Here is a 21,617-nt window from a genome sequence, read left to right on the forward strand (position 1 = left end):
TACCCAATGGGTATTCGACTATTAACTGGAAAGGAAAAGAGTATTTGGAAAAGCATTGGAAAGGAAGGGGACCATCTCTATGGTTCCATTATTATTAGAGAAGGTAAGGCCTAGGGGCTAGGGAAATGGATAGGTCACAATTAGGGATGGCAATTTAGGAGAAGAAAAAGCAAGTTTATGTTTTGTAGAACAAAAATGTATGACAACAAAAAAGTAAACACTGACCTTGAATGGGCCATTAAGTAAGTAGCAATGCTGTCCTCCACTTCAGACAACTTCTCTCGCAGAACTACAAAACCGAGAACGTACTTGTTAAGATACTGGACTGGCTAAATAAGAACACACTGTCCACCATTAGACATGGTCCATCACCCACTACATCCAGATGGTAGTAAGAAGGAAACTAGAAAACTGCTGACTTTTACCAGTTTCAGAGAAAAAAGGTCAGCGTCACCTACGTGCTGATCTGGAATCTAAGTCTACAGCTGTTTCTAGGGTGCACAGCCCAGTAAATGGTGTGGTTCTGAAAATGTGTACAAGTGCTTCCAAGAGAGGTTCACTCAGGGAGGAATCCTGTCCCTGGTCTTTCCCCCCATGTCTTCCCAGAAGCTTGTCTTGAACGCAAGTGCAAGCCTGAATTCTCATCCCAAGACTTAGGATGTACTTTTATGCTTGGAACTTTCATTCTAAGGGTGAAATTCATGACTTCCCCTCTGATGACCATTTATCCACAGCTAGATAGAACTGATTGGCTATAACAGCGTGTAAGGACGTTAGAAAATCAAGGGAAATGTTACACGTAACCGTGGAACCTACAACAGACCGAGGGCAACGCTCACTTCATCAATGCCCACTCTGTGTTGAGCTCTAGGCTGGGTACTGGGGATAAGGTGATCTATGATTTTTAACACATTCCTACAGGCTCATTAGAAAAAACTTCCTACAAGCTTACTGAAGAAAAACAAACAAAACCCCAGTCCACTTCATTCACCATTACAGTGAATAGATCACAACGTCAGACACCCTGTCGCCATAGGCCTCGGTCACAGAGGCCCCGCCCCCACCGACAGGCCCACCAGCCCAATCAGGCACCAGTCAGGGCCCTCGGGCGCCCAGCCTCACGCTGTCCGTCTCTCTGTCCCTCTGTCTCTCTGTCTCTCACGCGCGAGCGCGAGCGCTCCACAGTGAAGCAGTCAGAACCATCGTCATCTCCGGCTCACGCAGACACAGCCCTGAGGCCCGTGTTCCACATGCCCCATCCGTGTCCCAGGAGCTTGAAGCCTCCTCACTGCGAGCCTCCCCCGTATCCCGACCTGGGTCGCCTCAACTCACCAGGCATAACTCCCAAACCACAGCGACACCGGAAGGGGAACCAAAGGTCGAAGTTCTTTTACTACTTGGGAGCCTGTGGGAAACGTAGTCCAATATTGCCAAGGTCCCGTCTTTCAGGTAGACGCCAAAGCCACCGGCCGCGAATTCTGCGCTTCGCCTTGGAGGCTGCTGGGAGCTCCGCGGTGCGCAGCTCGCCAGCCCCTGGCGGAGGGCTGCCGCTGGCTGTTCATTGGACTTCGAAGAGCAGGGTGTTGGTTGTCTGGGATTACGGTGAAGTCATGGAAGGAACGAAAGCGCAGAGGAAGTAATCCTGAACCTGAACCCGGGAAGGGCAGAAAACGGAACCGGAAGCTCACCCCGGGCGGCCGAGTTGGAAAACGCAGGAAGTCTTGAGTCTCCGGAAACCTCGGGCCCGGAAGGGTTGCGGACGGAAGAAGGGAAATCGGGGAACCGGACTCGGGAACCCATAGCAAAGGAAGCCGGGCTCTGAAGGGCTGACGCGGGTACCGGACTTTGGGTCGGAGAGGGCTGAGGCGAGAACTGGGAGCCGGTGCGCGTTAAGGTTTCGCTTCACTCAGGCCTGTACGCGTGGACCCCACGTCGGTGGTCGTGAAGCAGAGAATGACGGCTTCTGGTTTTGTTGTCAGTTTTGCCCTTCGAGAAAGCCCTGACACCCAGAGCGGCATCTGGCACGTGGGAGGCGCCCAGTGTGTGCATGCTTACCCTGGTGCCTGTTTTATGCCATCACTTGTCAGGAAGTTTTCCGGTGCCCTTTTCTAGTCAGTTGCAACAGAGACAACCATAGTTCTGATATATGTCGCCATAATTTTATCAGTTCTGCATGTCTTTAGCTCATCCTAGTGTTTTAAGATTAATGTGTTAGGTCATTCTTTTTACTTCTGAACAACCTTCCGTTGTGTGAATATGCAACATTTATTCATTTTTCTCTTGATCATTTGGTGTATTTCCAGGTTTTATATGTTATGAATAGAGCTAGCATATTTCCATTTCTCCTGGGGAAATACCCAGGCGAAGAAAAGGTGCTGGGTAATAATAGCTAAGTTTATATTTAACTTTTTAAGAAGCTGACAAACATTGTAGAATGATTAGTTGTGATTTATATTTGAAACTGCACTTGATTATGAAGTAAGTAGTTTCTGAGTTTGATTTGTTATTCTTGTATGGAATTATGAGATAGGGCCAGTAAAGACATTAATGTCACCTAGGGTCCATGGGATTTGTGGTTTTGTGAAGTGGATGAGATGATAGGAAACTGAATTGAGTCTATACCAACTCTCATGATTTTGTGTGCTCATTCCATGGTGACTGTGGAAATGGATCACCAAACAAGTGAATGACTGAGAAACTATGTGTCTAGTTAGGTATGTGCCATTTTGATTCTGCTTGCAGAATTTTGACTTTCTAACTAAGTATAATGGTAGTATAAGATATACCCCCCCAAAAAATGAAAGCAGCATATCAAAGAGGTATCTGCATTCCTATGTTCACTGCAGCATTATTCACAATAGCCAAGACATGGAAACAACCAGTGTCCATTTATGGATGAACAGATAAAGAAAATGAGGTAGATAAAATGGAGTATTATTCAGCCTTAAAAAAGAAAATCCTGCCATTTGTGACAACATGGATAGACCTTGAGGGTATTACGCTAAGTGAAGTAAGTTTGACAGAGACAAATACTGTACGTTCTCACAGCTGAAATCTAAAAAATCAAACACTGAAATAGAGAGTAGAATGGTAATTGCCAGGGGATGAAGGGTTTGGAGAAATGGAGAGATGTTGGTCAAAGGATATAAACTTTCAGCTATAAGATGAATAAGATCTGAGGAGCTAATGTACAGCATGGTGACTATAATTAACATTACTATGTATTATCTACTAGAAAGTTGTTGGAATTAGATCTTAAATATTACCACCACCAAAACAAAAGATAATTATATAAGGAGATGGAGGTGTTAACTAATCTTGTGATAATCATTTTGCAATATATACATGTATCAAATCATCACATTGCACACCTTAAACTTATGTGTTATTTAAAAGAAGAATTGGAAAGTAGGAGGTTGATAGAAGTTCTAGATGACAGAATTGCATACTAGGCACACCATATAAACTAATTCTAGTATGTTGAAATGACAGGGACTCAGTAAGTAGCACTAAGAAAAGTATTTTGTTTTTTACCTCTATGTACTTTTAGTAGATTGGAATGAGTTTCCCCCCACCCCCACCCCATTCCTGATGAAATCATGGGTGATTTCATAACTTTTTCAGACCCTCTAAGCTAAGGAAAAGGATCTGAAATAATTTTAATAACAAGGTTGTTATCATAATTAAAATACTCATTTAAAGGAAAAATTTCTTCCATCTGATTGGGGCCTGCAGTGTGGAAAAGTACATGATCAGTTTCTCCTCTATTTCCCTAACCTGTATTACTGAATAGTTAATATTTAGCAAAATGATTATTAATATTTAATAGTAAATACAACTTAACTAGGCAAATTTAACCAAGTCATAATGGAAACTCTAAGTGGGCTTTCACATGGCTTCTTTTACCTTCCTTGTTCACTTTCATAAGAAAGAATCAAACAGAATAAAGGTCCTGTCTTGCAAATCTTAAAGCTGTGGCCCAGCCGAGGTGATGTTCCCTCTCTCCTTTCTGAAATATTCTTTTTCCCCTAGCATATGTGACTATTTTCCCATCCTGAAACTTCCTGGAGATAGGATTCCCTTTCATGAAACTAATCCACATTTCCTTTTATTCTCACCAGGTAAACCTATGCCTTCTCTGAGTCTTCTCTAATTTTAACTAATGTTCACATATTAATTGGATATTTCACTCAGCATCTCTTTTCTTATGCCCACAAACAAATACGTTTTCTGGAATTAAATAAGCATATTCCTTGAATGAACCTGTCTTGTCTAGATAGTGATTTGATGTCTAATAAGCAAATATTTAGGAAAGCCCATACAAGGAAAGACTTTATTATATCCATTTATACTCATTCATAGGATATAATAAAGTGTTGAATTGTGAACATTAAATGTCAGCCTTACTGTCCTGTCCCTTAACTTCTAAGTCCTCTATAAGCCTAATTAGTTATTCACTTCACAATTTTGCTGCCCTGGTAATAATGTCTAAACTTTGGTCGATGTTTTACTAGAAGCTGTAACTAGTTTTAAGGTTAATTTTATGTTAAGGGAATTGTTTATTGCCTTAAAATTAATTAATTAATTTTTAATTAAAAATTTTCAAAAATAAAAAAGATATACTCATGTGTCTACCATGAAAGTGCTGAGTTCTGGAAAAAGGAGATTGATTCACTTGGTACATATGCCTGCCATGCAAGTGGTGGGTATTAGTATGAGGGCTTGCTTATCCACAGCTTCTATGAGAGTTTTTTCAAAAAAAATTGAAAAGAAAGGTCTGAAAAGAGAAGGGCCCATATGTCCTCTATGAGAGTAGTGAAAGCCGGGGCTGGTGAAGGAGTTCGATTTCCCTGACTACAACTGGGGAGAGAATCAGGGTCTAGGTCCATATGTTCACATGTACAGAGGAAGTCAGGAAGGGATTGTGATCTGCATGGCTGGTAGTCTGGATACAGGCAGACTAATTGAGTGATACATATTGTAAGTAAATATATTAGGGATATCTGGAACCATGATTTTCACAATCAGAGAAGAAAAGTACAAATAAGCAAAGGAAGAGGCCTAAAATAAACCCTGTTAAATTGGAATGGAATCAGAGAAGTCAGTGTGCACTGAAGATTTTTTAAATTGTTCAAAATTTAACAAGGCAGAATTCTATATCTAGAAAAAATATATTCAAGAATTAATGCAAAATAGACTTTTATATAAAACAAAACTAACAGAATTTGTCACCAATAGACCTGCACTAAAAAAAGTGCTGAAATGAAGCTCTTCACCTGAAATAAATGCTACAGTGGGAAAATGGGATCTTTAAGAACAAAGGAAGGAAGTATAAAAAGTAACTCTGGATAAATGTAGTAATTCTTTTTACTTTCTAAATTTCTTTAAACTATATACAATAATTCAAAGCAAAAATTTTAAGTGTTTTGTGGAGTTTATATTGTATGTAGTTTTGGTATATATAGCTAGAATGGCTATATTAATTTCAGGTAAACTAATAATAAAGAGGGACATTTCATGATAGAAGAATTATCATATATGTGTATGAACCTAAAAACACAGCATAGTACTAAATGATTTCACTCATTTGTGGAGTATAACAACAAAGCAAAAACTGAAGGAACAAAACAGCAGCAGACTCACAAACTACAAGAAGGGACTAGTGGTTACCAAAGATAAAGGGGAAGGTGAGGGCAGGCAGGAAGGGAGGGAGAAGGGGATTAAAGGGTATTATGATTAGCACACATAATGTAGGTGAGGCACAGGGAAGGCAGTATAGCACAGAGAAGACAAGTAGTGACTCTATAGCATCTTACCACACTGATGGACAGTGACTATAACAGGTATGTGGGGGGGGTGACTTGATAATATGGGTGAATGTAGTAACCACAACTTTGCACATGTGAGACCTTCATAAGATTGTACATCAATGATGTACAATAAAACAAATAAATAAAAACAAAAAATAGGAGAGGAGCCAAGATGGCAGCATGAGTAGAGCAGTGGAAATCTCCTCCCAAAACCATATATATTTTTGAAAATACAACAAAGACAACTCTTCCTAAAAAAGAGACCAGAAGACACAGGACAACAGCCAGACTACATCCAAACCTGCGAGAACCCAGCGCCTCGCAAAGGGGGTAAGATACAAGCTGCGGCCCGGCGGGACCCAAGTGCCCCACACCCCAGCTCCCGGCGGGAGGAGACGAGTTGGAGCGGGGAGGGAAAAGGAGCCCAGGACTGCCAAATAGCCAGTCCTGGACATCTGCACCGGACCGCAGACACAGTGCATGCATGGGGTGCTGAAAACTAGGGAAACAGGACAGTAGGACCTGTGAGCGGGTCCCTGCAGCCGGCGCCCCGTGCACAAAGAAAAGTGAGTGCTTTTTGAAAGTCTTAAAGGGACAGGGACCCCATAGCCAGATGGAAGCATCCCGGGACATTTAGCCAAGCAGCACAGAATCCTGGGAAACTCCAGGTACCTTAACCCCTGAATAATAGGGCAGCTCAGAGGCCCCTCATGGAGATTAACAGCCTCCCGGCCGTTTCCCCTCCAACGTGGCTCTGCCATATCGGAGCAGCAGCCCGAGGCAGGCCACGCCTACAGCACCAGCAGAGATAAACTCCATAGCAGCCGGGCAAGAATCAGAAGCCCCGTCTGTGTGCAACTGCCCAGCACAAGCCACTAGAGGTCACTGTTCTCCCAGGAAAGGAAGGCCACAAACCAACAAGAAGGGAAGTTCTCCCAGCCGTTCACTCATGCCAACTCTGGAAACTACCTCTATTGCCATGAAAAGGCAGAATTTGAGGCAGACAAAGATCACAGAGACAACACATGAGAAGGAGGTAGACCTAAACAATCTTCATGAAAAAGAATTCAAAATAAAAATCATAAACATGCTGACAGAGATGCAGAGAAATATACAAGAGCTAAGGGATGATGTCCGGAGGGAGATTACAGACGTCTGGAGGGAGATTACAGAAGTGAAACAAACTCTGGAAGGATTTATAAACAGAATGGATAAGATGCAAGAGGCCATTGATGGAATAGAAACCAGAGAACAGGAACGCATAGAAGCTGATGCAGAGAGAGATAAAAGGATCTCCAGGAATGAAACAATATTAAGAAAACTGTGTGACCAATCGAAACAGAACAATATCCGCATTATAGGGGTACCAGAAGAAGAGAGAGGAAAGGGATTCAAAGTGTCTTTGAAAAAATAATTGCTGAAAACGTCCCCAAACTGGGGGAGGAAATAATTGATCAGACCACAGAAATACACAGAACTCCCAACAGAAAGAACCCAGGGAGGACAACACCAAGACACATAATAATTAAAATGGCAAAGATCAAGGACAAGGACAGAGTTTTAAAGGCAGCTAGAGAGAAGAAAAAGGTCACCTATAAAGGAAAACCCATCACGCTATCATCAGACTTCTCAACAGAAACCTTACAGGCCAGAAGAGAATGGCATGATATATTTAGTGCAATGAAACAGAAGGACCTTGAACCAAGAATACTGTATCCAGCACGATTATCATTTAAATATGAAGGAGGGATTAAACAATTCCCAGACAAGCAAAAGTTGAGGGAATTTGCCTCCCACAGACCAATGCTACAGGGTATTCTAGAGGGACTATTCTAAACAGGAGCACTCCTAAGACTAAACAGATGTCACCAGAGAAAATAAAATCACAGCAAAGAAAGCAAACCAACCAAATACTAACTAAAGGCAAAAAACAAAATCAACTACCCACAAAAAGCAGTTAAAGGAAACATGAAAGAGCACAGAATAAAACAACCAACATATCAAGAGTGGAGGAGGAGGAATAAGAAGGAAGAGAAGAAAAGAATTGACAGACAGTGTATATCACAGGTCAATAAATGAGCTAAGTTAGGTAGTAAGATACTACACAAGCTAACATTGAACCTTTGGTAACCACGAATCTAAAGCCTGCAATGGCAATAAGTACATATCTTTCAATAGTCACCCTAAATGTAAATGAACTGAATGCACCAACCAAAAGACACAGAGTAACAGAATGGATAAAAAAGCAAGACTCATCTATATGTTGCTTACAAGAAACTCACCTCAAACCCAAAGACATGCACAGACTAAAAGTCAAGGGATGGTAAAACATATTTCATGCAAACAACAGAGAGAAGAAAGCAGGGGTTGCAGTACTAGTATCAGACAAAATAAGACTTCAAAACAAAGAAAGCAAAAAGAGATAAAGAAGGACATTTCATAATGATAAAGGGCTCAGTCCAACAAGAGGATATAACCACTATAAATATATACGCACCCAACACAGGAGCACCAGCATATGTGAAACAAATACTAACAGAACTAAAGGAGGAAATAGAATGCAATGCATTCATTTTAGGAGACTTCAACACGCCACTCACCCCAAAGGATAGATCCACTGGACAGAAAATAAGTAAGGACACAGAGGCACTGAACAACACACTAGAACAGATGGACCTAATAGACATTTATAGAACTCTACATCCAAAAGCAACAGGATACACATTCTTCTCAAGTGCACACAGAACATTCTCCAGAATAGACCACATACTAGGTCACAAAAAGAGCCTCAGTAAATTCCAAAAGATTGAAATTCTACCAATCAACTTTTCAGACCACAAAGGTATAAAACTAGAAATAAATTCTACAAAGAAAACAAAAAGGCTCACAAACACATGGAGGCTTAACAACATGCTCCTAAATAATCAATGGATCAATGAACAAATTAAAATAGAGATCAAGGAATATATAGAAACAAATGACAACAACAACAACACAAAGCCCCAACTTCTGTGGGACGCAGCGAAAGCAGTCTTAAGAGGAAAGTATATAGCAATCCAGGCATATTTAAAGAAGGAAGAACAATCCCAAATGAATAGTCTAACATCACAATTATCGAAACTGGATAAAGAAGAACAAGTGAGGCCTAAAGTCAGCAGAAGGAGAGAGATAATAAAGATCAGAGAAGAAATAAACAAAATTGAGAAGAATAAAACAATAGAAAAAGAATCAATGAAACCAAGAGCTGGTTCTTTGAGAAAATAAACAAAATAGATAAGTCACTACCCAAACTTATTAAGAGAAAAAGAGAATCAACACACATCAACAGAATCAGAAACGAGAATGGAAAAATGACAGACTCCACAGAAATACAAAGAATTATTAAAGACTACTATAAAAACCTATATGCTAAGAAGCTGGAAAACCTAGAAGAAATGGACAACTTCCTAGAAAAATACAACCTTCCAAGACTGACCAAGGAAGAAACACAAAAGTTAAACAAACCAATTACGAGCAAAGAAATTGAAGCGGTAATCAAAAAACTACCCAAGAACAAAACCCCCAGGCCAGACGATTTACCTCAGAATTTTATCAGACATACAGAGAAGACATAATACCTATTCTCCTTAAAGTTTTCCAAAAAATGGAAGAGGAGGGAATACTCCCAAACTCATTCTATGAAGCCAACATCACCCTAATACCAAAACCAGGCAAAGACCCCACCAAAAAAGAAAATTACAGACCAATATCCCTGATGAATGTAGATGCAAAAATTCTCAATAAAATATTAGGAAACCGAATTCAAAAATATATCAAAAGGATCATACCGAGTATCATAATTCTTCCAAGTGGTAAAGATACCTCAAGACAAATGCTGGGCATAGAAACCACAGGGCATAAATCTGCAAAGAAGTAAAAAGCTAACCTTTTCAAACAATATTGCTTCTCTCTCACTTACCAACTTTACATTTCCCTGTATGGCCCCGGAAGATGACTGGTTAGCCAAAGACGGATAAGATTCCTCAAGGGAGGAACAACCTAAGACAGGCACAGTCGCAGGGGGGCCATCAGGTGAGAAACTGGGGATCAACAAACGTGAGGCTTAGAACCTCACCCCCCCATTTCGAGAGAAATCTTCTGCATCCGTGGATGTTTTGTTGCCCTTATCTAGCTTGGATTAATACTTAGTCCATAGGCACAGATCTGATCATCTACATTTGCCCTCTTACAGCACTAAATTATGTTTTCTACCTTTATCTTGCATCTACCTACCACTTCAGCATTTTATTTAAAAAAATAATAAGGGAGAAATGTGGGATTCACATATAAATCAAGTATAAAAATCAAATGAATAATCATATCTGACTTGATTGCTTATAGTTCATGATGTGTGATCAAAACCAAAAGTTTCTGTGATATGACTGCCCTTGCACTGTTTACCATGTAAGAACTTATTCACTATGTAAGAACTTGTTCACCATGTAAGAACTTGTTCATTATGCTTCAGAAGAATGGAAACTGTTGAGAATTAGGCTTGGGGTTGGTTAATGATTGTGCATTGAGTCCCCTATACAGAATTTTATTGTTGTTAACAACCATTTGATCAATAAATATGAGAGATGCCCTCTCAAAAAAAAAAAGAATGATCAAATGATTGTTAAACAGGGCAACATTATGAACCTCACAAACATGATGCTGAATGACAGAAGTCAAACATAAATGAGTATGTTGAGTGATTCTACTTATAAAAGTTTTAAAAACAGGCAAAACTTATCTATGGTGATAAAAGTCAGATTAATGATGATCTTTTTGGAGTTAGTGACCAAGGAGACAAGAGAGGGGCCTCCACGACAGCGCTAAGATTCTAATTCTTGTCCTGGATGGTGATTACACAGATATGTTTACTTTGTAAAATTCATTAAACTGAACATTTAAGATTTGTCCCATTAAAAAAAAAAAGCTCAAACTAGAAATACCATTTGACCCAGGAATTCCACTTCTAGGCATTTACCCTATGAATGCAGCAGCCCAGTTTTAAAAAGACAGATGCACCCTATGTTTATCGCAGCAGTATTTACAATAGCCAAGAAATAGAAGCAACCTAAGTGTCCACCAGTAGATGAATGGATAAAGAAGACGTGGTACATATACACAATGGAATATTACGCAGCCATAAGAAAAAACAGATCCTACCATTTGCAACAACATGGATGGAGCTAATGGAGCTAGAGGGTATTATGCTCAGTGAAATAAGCCAAGTGGAGAAGGGCAAGTACTAAATGATTTCACTCATATGTGGAGTATAAGAACAAAGGAAAACTGAAGGAACAAAACAGTAGCAGAATCACAGAACCCAAGAATGGACTCATAGTTACCAAAGGGAAAGGGACTGGGGACAATGGGTGGGATGGGAGGGATAAGGACGCGGAAAAAGAAAGAGGGCATTACAATTAGCATGTATAGTGTGTGGGGGGCATGGGGAGGGCTGTGCAACACCAAGAAGACAAGTAGTGATTTTACAGCATCTTACTATGCAGATGGATAGTGACTGTGAAGGAGTATGTGGGGGGATTTGGTGAAGGGGGAACCTAGTAAACATAATGTTCTTTCTGTAATTGTAGATTAATGATAACAAAAAAATTGGGGGGATTACTCCCTGATAGGATAAAATTAACTGCAAATCAACGATTAATGCATGCTTTACATATCCTTAATTTTGATCTTTTAAAGGGTGTCAGATGATCAGCTATGGAAGTACATTTTTCTGATAATATTTCTTTCTCTTAAAAAAAAGCAGTTCCTGTGTGGTGGTCTCCAATAGGTTCTTCACAATGGTATAAAAGTCATACCAAAGTGTGGGCAAAGGGTTTGTGTTTATACAGAGGATCAAAGCCTAATTTGGCTACCCAGAAAACAAATTAAGATACGATAAGAACAACTTCCAACATCAACATCCTCTGGAAGACTCATTCCAGAAGATGATCATCAAAAAACTTCAACAAAGATCCTGGCACTGTTGCAATTGTAGTTGCATTCATCTCACCAGTTCCTGGACTTGCCTTTGGAATGAAGAAGGAGATATCTAAGCAGGCCTGTACATACAGTAAAACAACAAATTTGACTGGATCTATATTGTCGTAACTCAACCAAGAATTAGGAGAAGTGCAAGTTGCAGTGCTCCAAAATCGTGCAACTATAGACTATCTACTGTTAAAAGAACATATGGGATGTGAACAGTTCCCAAGAATGTGTTGTTTTAATTTGTCTGATTTTTCTCAAACTATTCAAATTCAGTTAGACAATATCCATCATATTATTGATAAGTTTTCATAAATGCCTAGGGTACCTAACTGGTTTTCTTGATTTCACTGGATATGGCTGGTAATTGTAGGTCTGCTTTTGCTATGTATCTGTATTCCTATTCTGTTAATGTGTGTACGTAATTTAATTAGTAGGTTGTTAAAACCTATACATGCTTATGTTACTCTACAAGAAGTTATGTCAAAGAAATAATCAATCTTCCCATGTTTTCTTCCATCTGCTACTTCTAAAGCTTTTCTTCTTCCTTCCTAATTACAACCCTTTAGTAGAATTCGTGCCTCATATCAAAAATTACCGAGTATCATAATTCTTCCAAGTGGTAAAGACACCTCAAGACAAATGCTGGGCATAGAAGCCACAGGGCATAAATCTGCAAAGAAGTAAAAAGCTAACCTTTTCAAACAATATTGCTTCTCTCTCACTTACCAACTTTACATTTCCCTGTATGGCCCCAGAAGATGGCTGGTTAGCCAGAGACGGGTAAGATTCCTCAAGGGAGGAACAACCTAAGACAGGCACAGTCGCAGGGGGGCCATCAGGTGAGAAATTGGGGACCAACAGAGGTGAGGCTTAGAACCTCACCCCCCATTTTGAGAGAAATCTTCTGCATCTGTGGATGTTTTGTTGCCCTTGTCTAGCTTGGATTAATACTTAGTCTATAGGCACACACCTGATCATCTACATTTGCCCTCTTAACAGCACTAAATTATGTTTTCTACCTTTATCTTGCATCTACCTACCACTTCAGCATTTTATTAAAAATAAAGAAGGGAGAAATGTGGGATTCACATATAAATCAAGTATAAAAATCAAATGAATAATCATTATCTGACTTGATTGTTTATAGTTCATGATGTGTGATCAAAACCAAAAGTTTCTGTAATATGACTGCCCTTGCACTGTTCACCATGTAAGAACTTATTCACTATGTAAGAACTTGTTCACCACGTAAGAACTTGTTCATTATGCTTCAGAAGATTGGAGACTGTTGAGAATTAGGCTTGGGGTTGATTAATGATTGTGCATTGAGTCCCGTATACAGAATTTTATTGTTGTTAACAACCATTTGATCAATAAATACGAGATATGCCCTCTCAAAAATAAAAATAAAAATAAAAATAAAAAATAAACACAGCATCAAATAACACTGCACTTAGATGACCATAATAATGAGTGCCTGCTTACATTTTGTACCACAGGTGCCTCACTCACTTCAGCATTACTGTAGTCCCAGCCCTGATTTTAATATCCATCTTTCAGCAATTGAAAAAAAACAAAAGCAAAAAATTGGTGAAGATATAAATGATATGAACTATCAACCAACTTGGACTAATTAATATTTGTGTAATAATTCACCCAACAAACATGGAATACACATTCCTTCCAAGTATACATGGCCTATTCACCAAGGTAGACTTTACTGGGCCATAAAAAGTTAAATTTCAAAGGACCAAAATCATATAAAATGTATTCTCTGATCAAATGGGACTAACCTGGAAATCAGTAACAAGGAAGTATCTGGAAAACCCACAGATGTTTGGAATTACACAACACATTTCTATATACTCCATGGGTTAAAGAAGAAATCAAAAGAGAAATTAAATTTTGAACTGACTGATAAAAATATGTGAAAATTTGTGGAATAGAGTTAAAGTAGCAGATTTCTGGCTTTAAATGTTACATTTTAAGAGAAGAAAGGTCTAAAATCCATAAGCAGAGGGTCCACTTTAAGAAGCTAGAAAGGAAAAAGCAAAATAAGCCCTTAATACTTGAAGAAAATAAGAGGAAAAATAAGCAAAATAGAAAACAGACATACAATTAGCCAAACCAAAAGTGATTTCTCTGGAAATCAACAAAACTGATTAAACCCTAGCTAGAATTATCACAAATAAAGAAACTGCAGAGACCAATCACTAATATCAGGAAGGAAAGAGTGCTTATCACTAAGGAACATATAAATATTAGAAGTCTAAGAAGGGAATTACGAACCACTTCATTCCAACAAATTTGACAATACAGATGAAATGGACAGAATTTTTGAAAAATACAACTTACTATAAAACAGACCAAGATGAAATAGAATATCTGAAAAGGTCAATATTCTTAAAGAAACTGAATTTGTCAAAAACATACTCCAGGCCCAGCTGGTTTTAGTAGAGGATTCTACCATTTAAGGAAAAAATAGCACCAATCTTATATAACCTTTTCCAGAAAATACAAGAGGAGGAGACAGCTCATACGTAAGGCCACTACATTACTACCAATCCCTGCAAGAAGAAAAAAGTAACATACCAAACACTTCATGCAAAAGTTAGGATAATGTTAGCAGCTGGGTAGGAGACACATACTCTTCCTTTTTTCTTTACTCTTACGCTACTACCACAGTCATTTCTGGTCACCAAACACATGAGGGTTTTTCTATCCACCAAGCAATTCTCTAATACCTGCTGGATATCCTACAATTTAACTCAATTCTGAGGCCATCCACTTGGAGATAACATCAGATCCCACAGGTTAAGGTCTCAGTCTCTCAAGACTCCTTCCTCTCCCCACCATTTCAAATGCCAACCATAAATCCCAGTTTGTTGTCTGTACTTTTGACAGACTGGCTATAAACTGGGGACCCTTACTGACCCCCTCTTTGGGTTGAGGCATTTGCTAGAATAGCTCACAGAACCCAGGGCAACAGTTATGTTTTCCTGTTTATTATATAATAAAGGATATCATAAAGAATACAGATGAACACCTAGATGAGGAGGTACAAAGGGTGAGGCCTGGAAGGGTCCCAAGCCAAGGAACTTCTGTCCCCATGATGTTGGGGACACCACCTTCCTAGTACATGGATGTGTTCACCAACCTGGAAGCTCTCTGAACCCTGAACTTTTGGAAATTTTATGGAGGCTGTATCATGTAGGCATAATAAATCATTAACTCAATTTCCAGTCCCTCTCTTCATCCCAAGTCGGGTGGGGCTTAGAATTTCAAACTTCTGATCATGACTTAATATTTCAGATGAACAGCTCCCATTCAGGGGCTCAAGTTACCTTCTTAGAACAAAAGGTATTCCTATCACCTAGGAAATCCCAAGGGATTTAAGACCTCTGTATCTGGAACCAGGGTCAAAGAATAAAAAAATGTTCCTAGTACTTCGGAAATTACAAGGGCTTTAGGAGCTCTATACCAGGAACTAGGGACAGAGACCAATATATATTTTTCTATTACTTCACACAAATTTAATCTGGAAATAAATATAAAGAAATACATGACCCACAAACACAAGGTTGATTTAACATTGAAAATCAATCAATTTAAGTTATCATATTAGTTGAATAAAGGAGAAAAGACGTATCACTTCAGTATATTCAGAACTAGTATCTTACAAAACACAATATCCCTTCATGATAAAAAACTCTCAGCAAGCGAGAAATAAAAGACAACTTGCCACATTTGGGAGAGCATCTGTGAAAACCTCCAGCTTTGTATAATGATAAAATACTGAACAATTTCCTCCCATGATCAAAAAAAAGGGCAACAAGATTTATTCTCACTACTTCTATTCAACACTTATTGGAAGTCCTAGCAATTACAATAAGGTAATAAAAATAAGTGAAGGATATAAACACTGGCAAAGAAAAAGAAAAAGTTTCTCTATTTGTAGATAATTGTTTGCTTACAAAAAATTAAAGAATCTATAAAGCCAGAACTAGCTCTTATAAGTAAATTTAGCAAAGTTGTGGATATAAGATTCTATAATAATTAATAAATTTTATTCGTTAACAGCAAACAGTTGAAAACTGAAAAAAAAAAAGTCTAACAGACATATTTATATTTAAGTTCCCTGCCGATCAGCCCTCACTCAACTGAGCTCTGTTTTCTTGACAACCGTCCGAGCTTCTTCCCTTGCTCCAACATGGTGGTCACGACTATTACAAGAAATAAATATGAAATAATGTATAAACAAATGTCTATAGCAATAAAAATCAGTTCTATAAAATGCTTTGAGAATTAGATATCTAATGACATGTAGGCAAAATGATGTTATTGGTGAAGACTTCAGAGAAGGGGATGGGGATTGAAATTGAGAGATCAGTTACCTTAGGGTGACCAAAGAACTACAAAGAATAGAAAATGAGAGAGGTAAACAAAGGTATTATTTTATTTTAGCCCATATTGGCTCTTTACCTTAAGATAATATAGTTTATTGATTAAGTACAATGAGAACTAGCTTGACTATGATATTATATTTTTGTCTATTTGCTAAGAGGAAAAATGGAGTTTTCTGAAATATTTCAGGTCCTTTCTAGAATGCTAGAGAGATGCTGTTAAATGTAAAGTTCATGGACTGTAACTTTCAATGACAAAATAGGTATAAAACAAGAAATTGTTACAAGAAATGAATATATTCACTTAGTTTTTAAATAAATTTTGATTCAGTCCCTCACCATGGATATTGTTTTATTTTGATAATTGGTACAAATCAGGATTTTTTTTGGCTAGCTGTTCTCTCTAGAGGTGAGTCAGGAAATAACACAGAGCATCATTACCAATTCTGAGCTCAAACTCAATGTAACACCTGGTTTCTTTGACAATGGATATGCCTCCTACAAGTCACATCTAAATCCCTGGCTATCAAGGAAGATAGAAATTATATAAAGGGCCTGAAAAAGGTATGAATATCATGAAGAACAGTGAAATTGTTTAATGGAGAAGTCACCTGAAACACAACAAAGCTTAACCCATTCCTTTGAAAATAAGGTGAAAAATTCACCTCGTTTCTTTAAAGATAGTGTTGGTATTCTAAGAGAATAAATGATTAAGGCAGACAGTTTACCCAGTGAGATCAACTTGCTGTTCTCCTTCATCACATCCCAGTACAACTCCCTCTGAGCAGAACCCAGATATTACCACTCCTCCTGAGAGGTCTAGGGCCACATTCCTGAATGTTACTCATCCCTAAGGCATAAACCCAAGTATTACTGGTGAAATTCAAGAAATGTTCTCATCACATAAAGAGAGTAGGTAAAGGTATGAACTCCAAGAAAGGGTCTGTATAACAAGCAAATAGGCTGTGGCTACAAGTTTGTATAAGAGGTGTTAAGGAAACTAGTGTTACAGAAACAGATTTTTTATGTATTTTTTTTTTTTTTTAGTTTTGGTATCATCAATCTACAATTACATGAGTAACATTATGGTTACTAGACTCTCCCCATCATCAAGTCCCCACCACATACCCCATTACAGTCACTGTCCATCAGCGTAGTAAGATGATATAGAATCACTACTTGTCTTCTCTGTGTTGTACAGCCCTCCCCATGGCACCCCTGCCACATTATGTGTGCTAATCGTAATGCCCTGTTTTCCCTCTTATCCCTCCCTCCCAACCCACCCTCCCTAGTCCCTTTCCCTTTGGTAACTATTAGTCTGTTCTTGGGTTCTGTGACTCTGCTGCTGTTTTGCTCCTTCAGTTTTTTTCTTTGTTCTTATACTCCACATATGAGTGAAATCATTTGATACCTGTCTTTTTCCGTCTGGCTTATTTCACTGAGCATAATACCCTCTAGCTCCATCCATGTTGTTGCAAATGGTAGGATTTGTTTTCTTCTTATGGCTTAATACTATTCCATTGTGTATATGTACCACATCTTTATCCATTCATCTACTGATGGACACTTAGGTTGCTTCCATTTCCATTGTAAATAGGGCTGCGATAAACATAGGGGTGCATAGGTCTTTTTCAAACTGGGCTGCTGCATTCTTAGAGTAAATTCCTAGGAGTGGATTTCCTGGGTCCAATGGTATTTCTATTTTGAGTTTTTTGAGGAACCTCCATACTGCTTTCCACAAAGGTTGAACTAATTTACATTCCCACCAGCAGTGTAGGAGGGTTCCCCTTTCTCCACATCCTCGCCAACATTTATTGTTATTTGTTTTTTGGATGGTAGCCATCCTTACTGGTGTGAGGTGATACCTCATTGTGGTTTTAATTTGCATTTCTCTGATGATTAGCGATGTGGAGCATCTTTTCATGTGTCTGTTGGCCATCTGAATCTTCTTTGGAGAAGTGTCTGTTCAGATCTTCTGCCCATTTTTTAATGGGCTTATTTGCTTTTTGTTTGTTGAGGTGCGTGAGCTCTTTATATATTTTGGATGTCAACACTTTATTGGATCTGTCATTTATGAATATATTCTCCCATACTGGAGGATGTCTTTTTGTTCTATTGATAGTGTCCTTTGCTGTACAGAAGCTTTTCAGCTTGATATAGTCCCACTTGTTCATTTTTGCTTTTGTTTCTCTTGCCTGGGGAAATATGTTCATGAAGAAGTTGCTCATGTTTACGTCCAAGAGATTTTTGCCTATGCTTTTTTCTAAGAGTTTTATGGTTTCATGACTTATATTCAGGTCTTTGATTCTCTACATATTTTTAAGAAATCTAGTTGATTTAGATAAAGGTTCCTGACTATTATGTGATTCCTCAATTTCCCAAACACATCTAGAAACATGCTTAGAAATGAACAAAATAATCACAATTTACCAACTAAGTGAAGTAGTGAATATAAACATACTGCATGCTATATGTCTACCTTATAAATTATCAATTTTATGATTGATACATCCTCTTTTTCCATTACAGACTAAGAAAACATAATTTGTGGAATTTCTTTTCCAATATAATATTACATTTCTAGCTTAATAAAGTTTGCATCAAATTAAAGAATTTCATCAATTCTCAGGTTCATCATTATGGTACATACCATTTTTTTTTAGTTGTCATTGTTTTAATGGTTTCATATTTCATGGTAAATTATCATTCTGTAACTTGTTTGGGTTTTGGAGTAAGACCATTATTTTAAAATATATCCTAAGTACTACTCTTTCTAATGCCAAACTATTTATTAATTTTTTTAACTGGCTACAGTATAGTCCATTTTGTAGATATATACCATCCTTAATTATTCTTTGACACTACTATGCTTAGGTTGGGAAAAAAATCTCTAATATCATTTCTACTGATGGGAGTTGACAGTTACCTACTCCTGTTAAATCTGGATGATCTGTCAGCCCTCACTAAATATTCTCCTAGGCCTGGAGGAGGAGCCATTAACTATCTTGAGTTAGAGGATATAAAATGTTGAATGATTCAGAATCACATTGACAATCATGCTAAACGAGCAGACTCTTTTCAAGTATATAAGAGATCTTCCTCCTGCTATTATCTTTCTATGACTGACTTTTTTTTTATTAAGGTATCATTGATATACACTCTTACGAAGGTTTCACAAGAAAAACAATGTGGTTATTACATTCGCCCTTATTATCAAGTCACCCCCTAGGCCCCACTGCAGTCACTATCCATCAGTGTAGTAAGATGCCACAGAGTCACCATGTGTCTTCTCTGAGCTACACTGTCTTCCCCATGACCACACACACACCTTGTGCACCAATCATGATACCCCACAATCCCCTTCTCCCTCCCTCCCACCCGCCCTCCTCCACCCCTCCCCTTTGGTAACCCTAGTCTCTTCTTGGAGCATGACTGATTCTTAAGGTAGATCCTTGACCTCTTTGTATGCAAGTCCCAATCATACTCCTACCTAATCCTAAAAGCCTCACAAAACATGGAATCTCAACATATACCAACACTGAGACCAGTCAGCTTCCAATCTTCTATTTTCCTAAAAAATGCAATGAATTTCTACATTTTTCCATTAGTAATCAAATATGACCAACTTCTCTTCATCATCCCTCCACCATTCTTTGGATGGTCAAATACCTTTTCCTCGAGGGACTTAATTTTACTCCATCACTCTTCCTGAAAGAAGGATGAAATCATGAGATGCTACATGTTAATGGAAGTACAGAGGGATCCATCAGGAGGACCTTGGGCTGTTTGGCATCATCTGTCACTAGTATGGGAAGAACATGGGAGAGCTTCCTTGATAGATCTCTGTTACATAGGACATTTCAAAATAAAGAAATGTTCACATGATCTAATATATAACTATGTTCAAGAACTAGAGAGAAACAGCAACTTACCAAAGTCTGGTAAAAAACGGTTAAGGAGTTGTCAGTACTCTTCAAGAGTTCCCTCTTGGAGAAGCACAGAAACCACAGAGGTGAGAACTGGGAAAAGAAAATTTGGCTATGAGATCAGATGAACCTCTCAGCTCCCCAAATGATGTACATTAATATGTGCTTTTCTCTTCTGTTTTCCTGCCTGCAAATAATACCTTATCAACATACATATAAAATGAAGACAATAACAGGAATTCTGGATAAATTAAAACCCTTCACACACCAGGAATACTGTAAACAGGCAGACACCAAGCAGATGTCCTCGTGACTGAAAGTAGTATCCAGACCCGTCAGCAGGAAGTTTCTGGCCCATCCTCCACTCTGCTGATGATAAACTGGACCTGAGACTAAGCACATCTTGAGCAGATACTCCTCCCTCTATTCTACTTTACAGGACTGCAGAAGGATGACACTATCCACACAAAAAGCCCCTGTGGCCTCAGGAACTGTCACATACTGTATATTCCAATAAGGCCCACAACATTTCAGGTCCCATATGTTCTTCCACAACTTTGCCAATTACCCATCAAGAAATGGAGTTTATTTCTCTTCCTCTTAAAGCAGAGAAGGCCTTTGTGATTCTCTTGATGACTAGAATGCAGAGAAAATGACACAGGGCATCTTCCACGGCTATGCTCAGAAAGGCAACAGAGCTTCCTACTGACTCTCTCTCAGGACCCTCACCCTGAAACCAGCCATTTTGCTGTGAGGCATCCAAGCAGCAAGATATTCCAACAGCAGTGCAGCTGGGGTTCTAGCTGAGTGCCAGCATCAACCCCTGTACATGTAAGTGAGCAAACCTTCAGGTGATTCCAGCCCCCAACCATCAAGCCATCCCAACTGAAGCCAAGAAGAGCGGAAAGTAGCTGCCCCCACAAATCTCTGCCCAATGAGCAGACTCACATGATTAAAATAAATGTTACAACTGTTCTAAGTCTAAACCACTAAGTTTTGGGATGGTTGGTTATACAGAAACTGGAAGTGCCTACTCATCCCCTGCACAAAACAGAGAACAATGTCATTGCAAAACATTGGCCCATGTGGAATCCTGTCCCCAGCTAGCACAAGTCCCAGAATCCTCCAGCTCAGCACTTCTTATTTCTTTTTTTTAAAGCTATCATTGATATATAATCTTATGAATGTTTCACATGAGCAACATTTTGGTTACAACATTCGCCCATATTATCAAGTCCCCTTCCACACCCCACTGTCCATCTGTATAATCAGATGTTAGTCACTACTTGTCTTCAGCATTTCCTATTTCTTAATCACAATCAATTACACTGATTCCTTCAGTAGTATTCTCCACCTCTTTTATCAGTATCGACTGTAGAAAAGTAAATTCATGTCCATTGCAGCTTGAAAACAATAAATATTTACTGAGAACTGTGACAGGTGCTTTATAAACCCTA

At 38.7% G+C, this 21,617-nt stretch overlaps 1 protein-coding gene across 8 annotated transcripts in view; it reads right to left on the reverse strand.

The window, feature by feature from the left end:
- Window positions 1–21,617, reverse strand: part of ZNF461 (zinc finger protein 461) — a 147,491-nt gene that overhangs the window by 24,962 nt on the left and 100,912 nt on the right. For 3 of the 8 annotated variants that reach the window (XM_073226255.1, XM_073226254.1, XM_017678470.3), the window contains one exon: window positions 226–289. The exons of 1 other annotated variant lie outside the window; for it this stretch is intronic. In XM_073226255.1, coding sequence (XP_073082356.1) covers window positions 226–289 — 64 coding nt within the window. 4 more of the 8 variants (XM_017678468.3, XM_037013833.2, XM_037013832.2 and 1 more) reach the window with 3 other exon arrangements.

The sequence above is a fragment of the Manis javanica genome, chromosome 17, assembly GCF_040802235.1.
Source record: "Manis javanica isolate MJ-LG chromosome 17, MJ_LKY, whole genome shotgun sequence".
Taxonomy (NCBI): domain Eukaryota; kingdom Metazoa; phylum Chordata; class Mammalia; order Pholidota; family Manidae; genus Manis; species Manis javanica.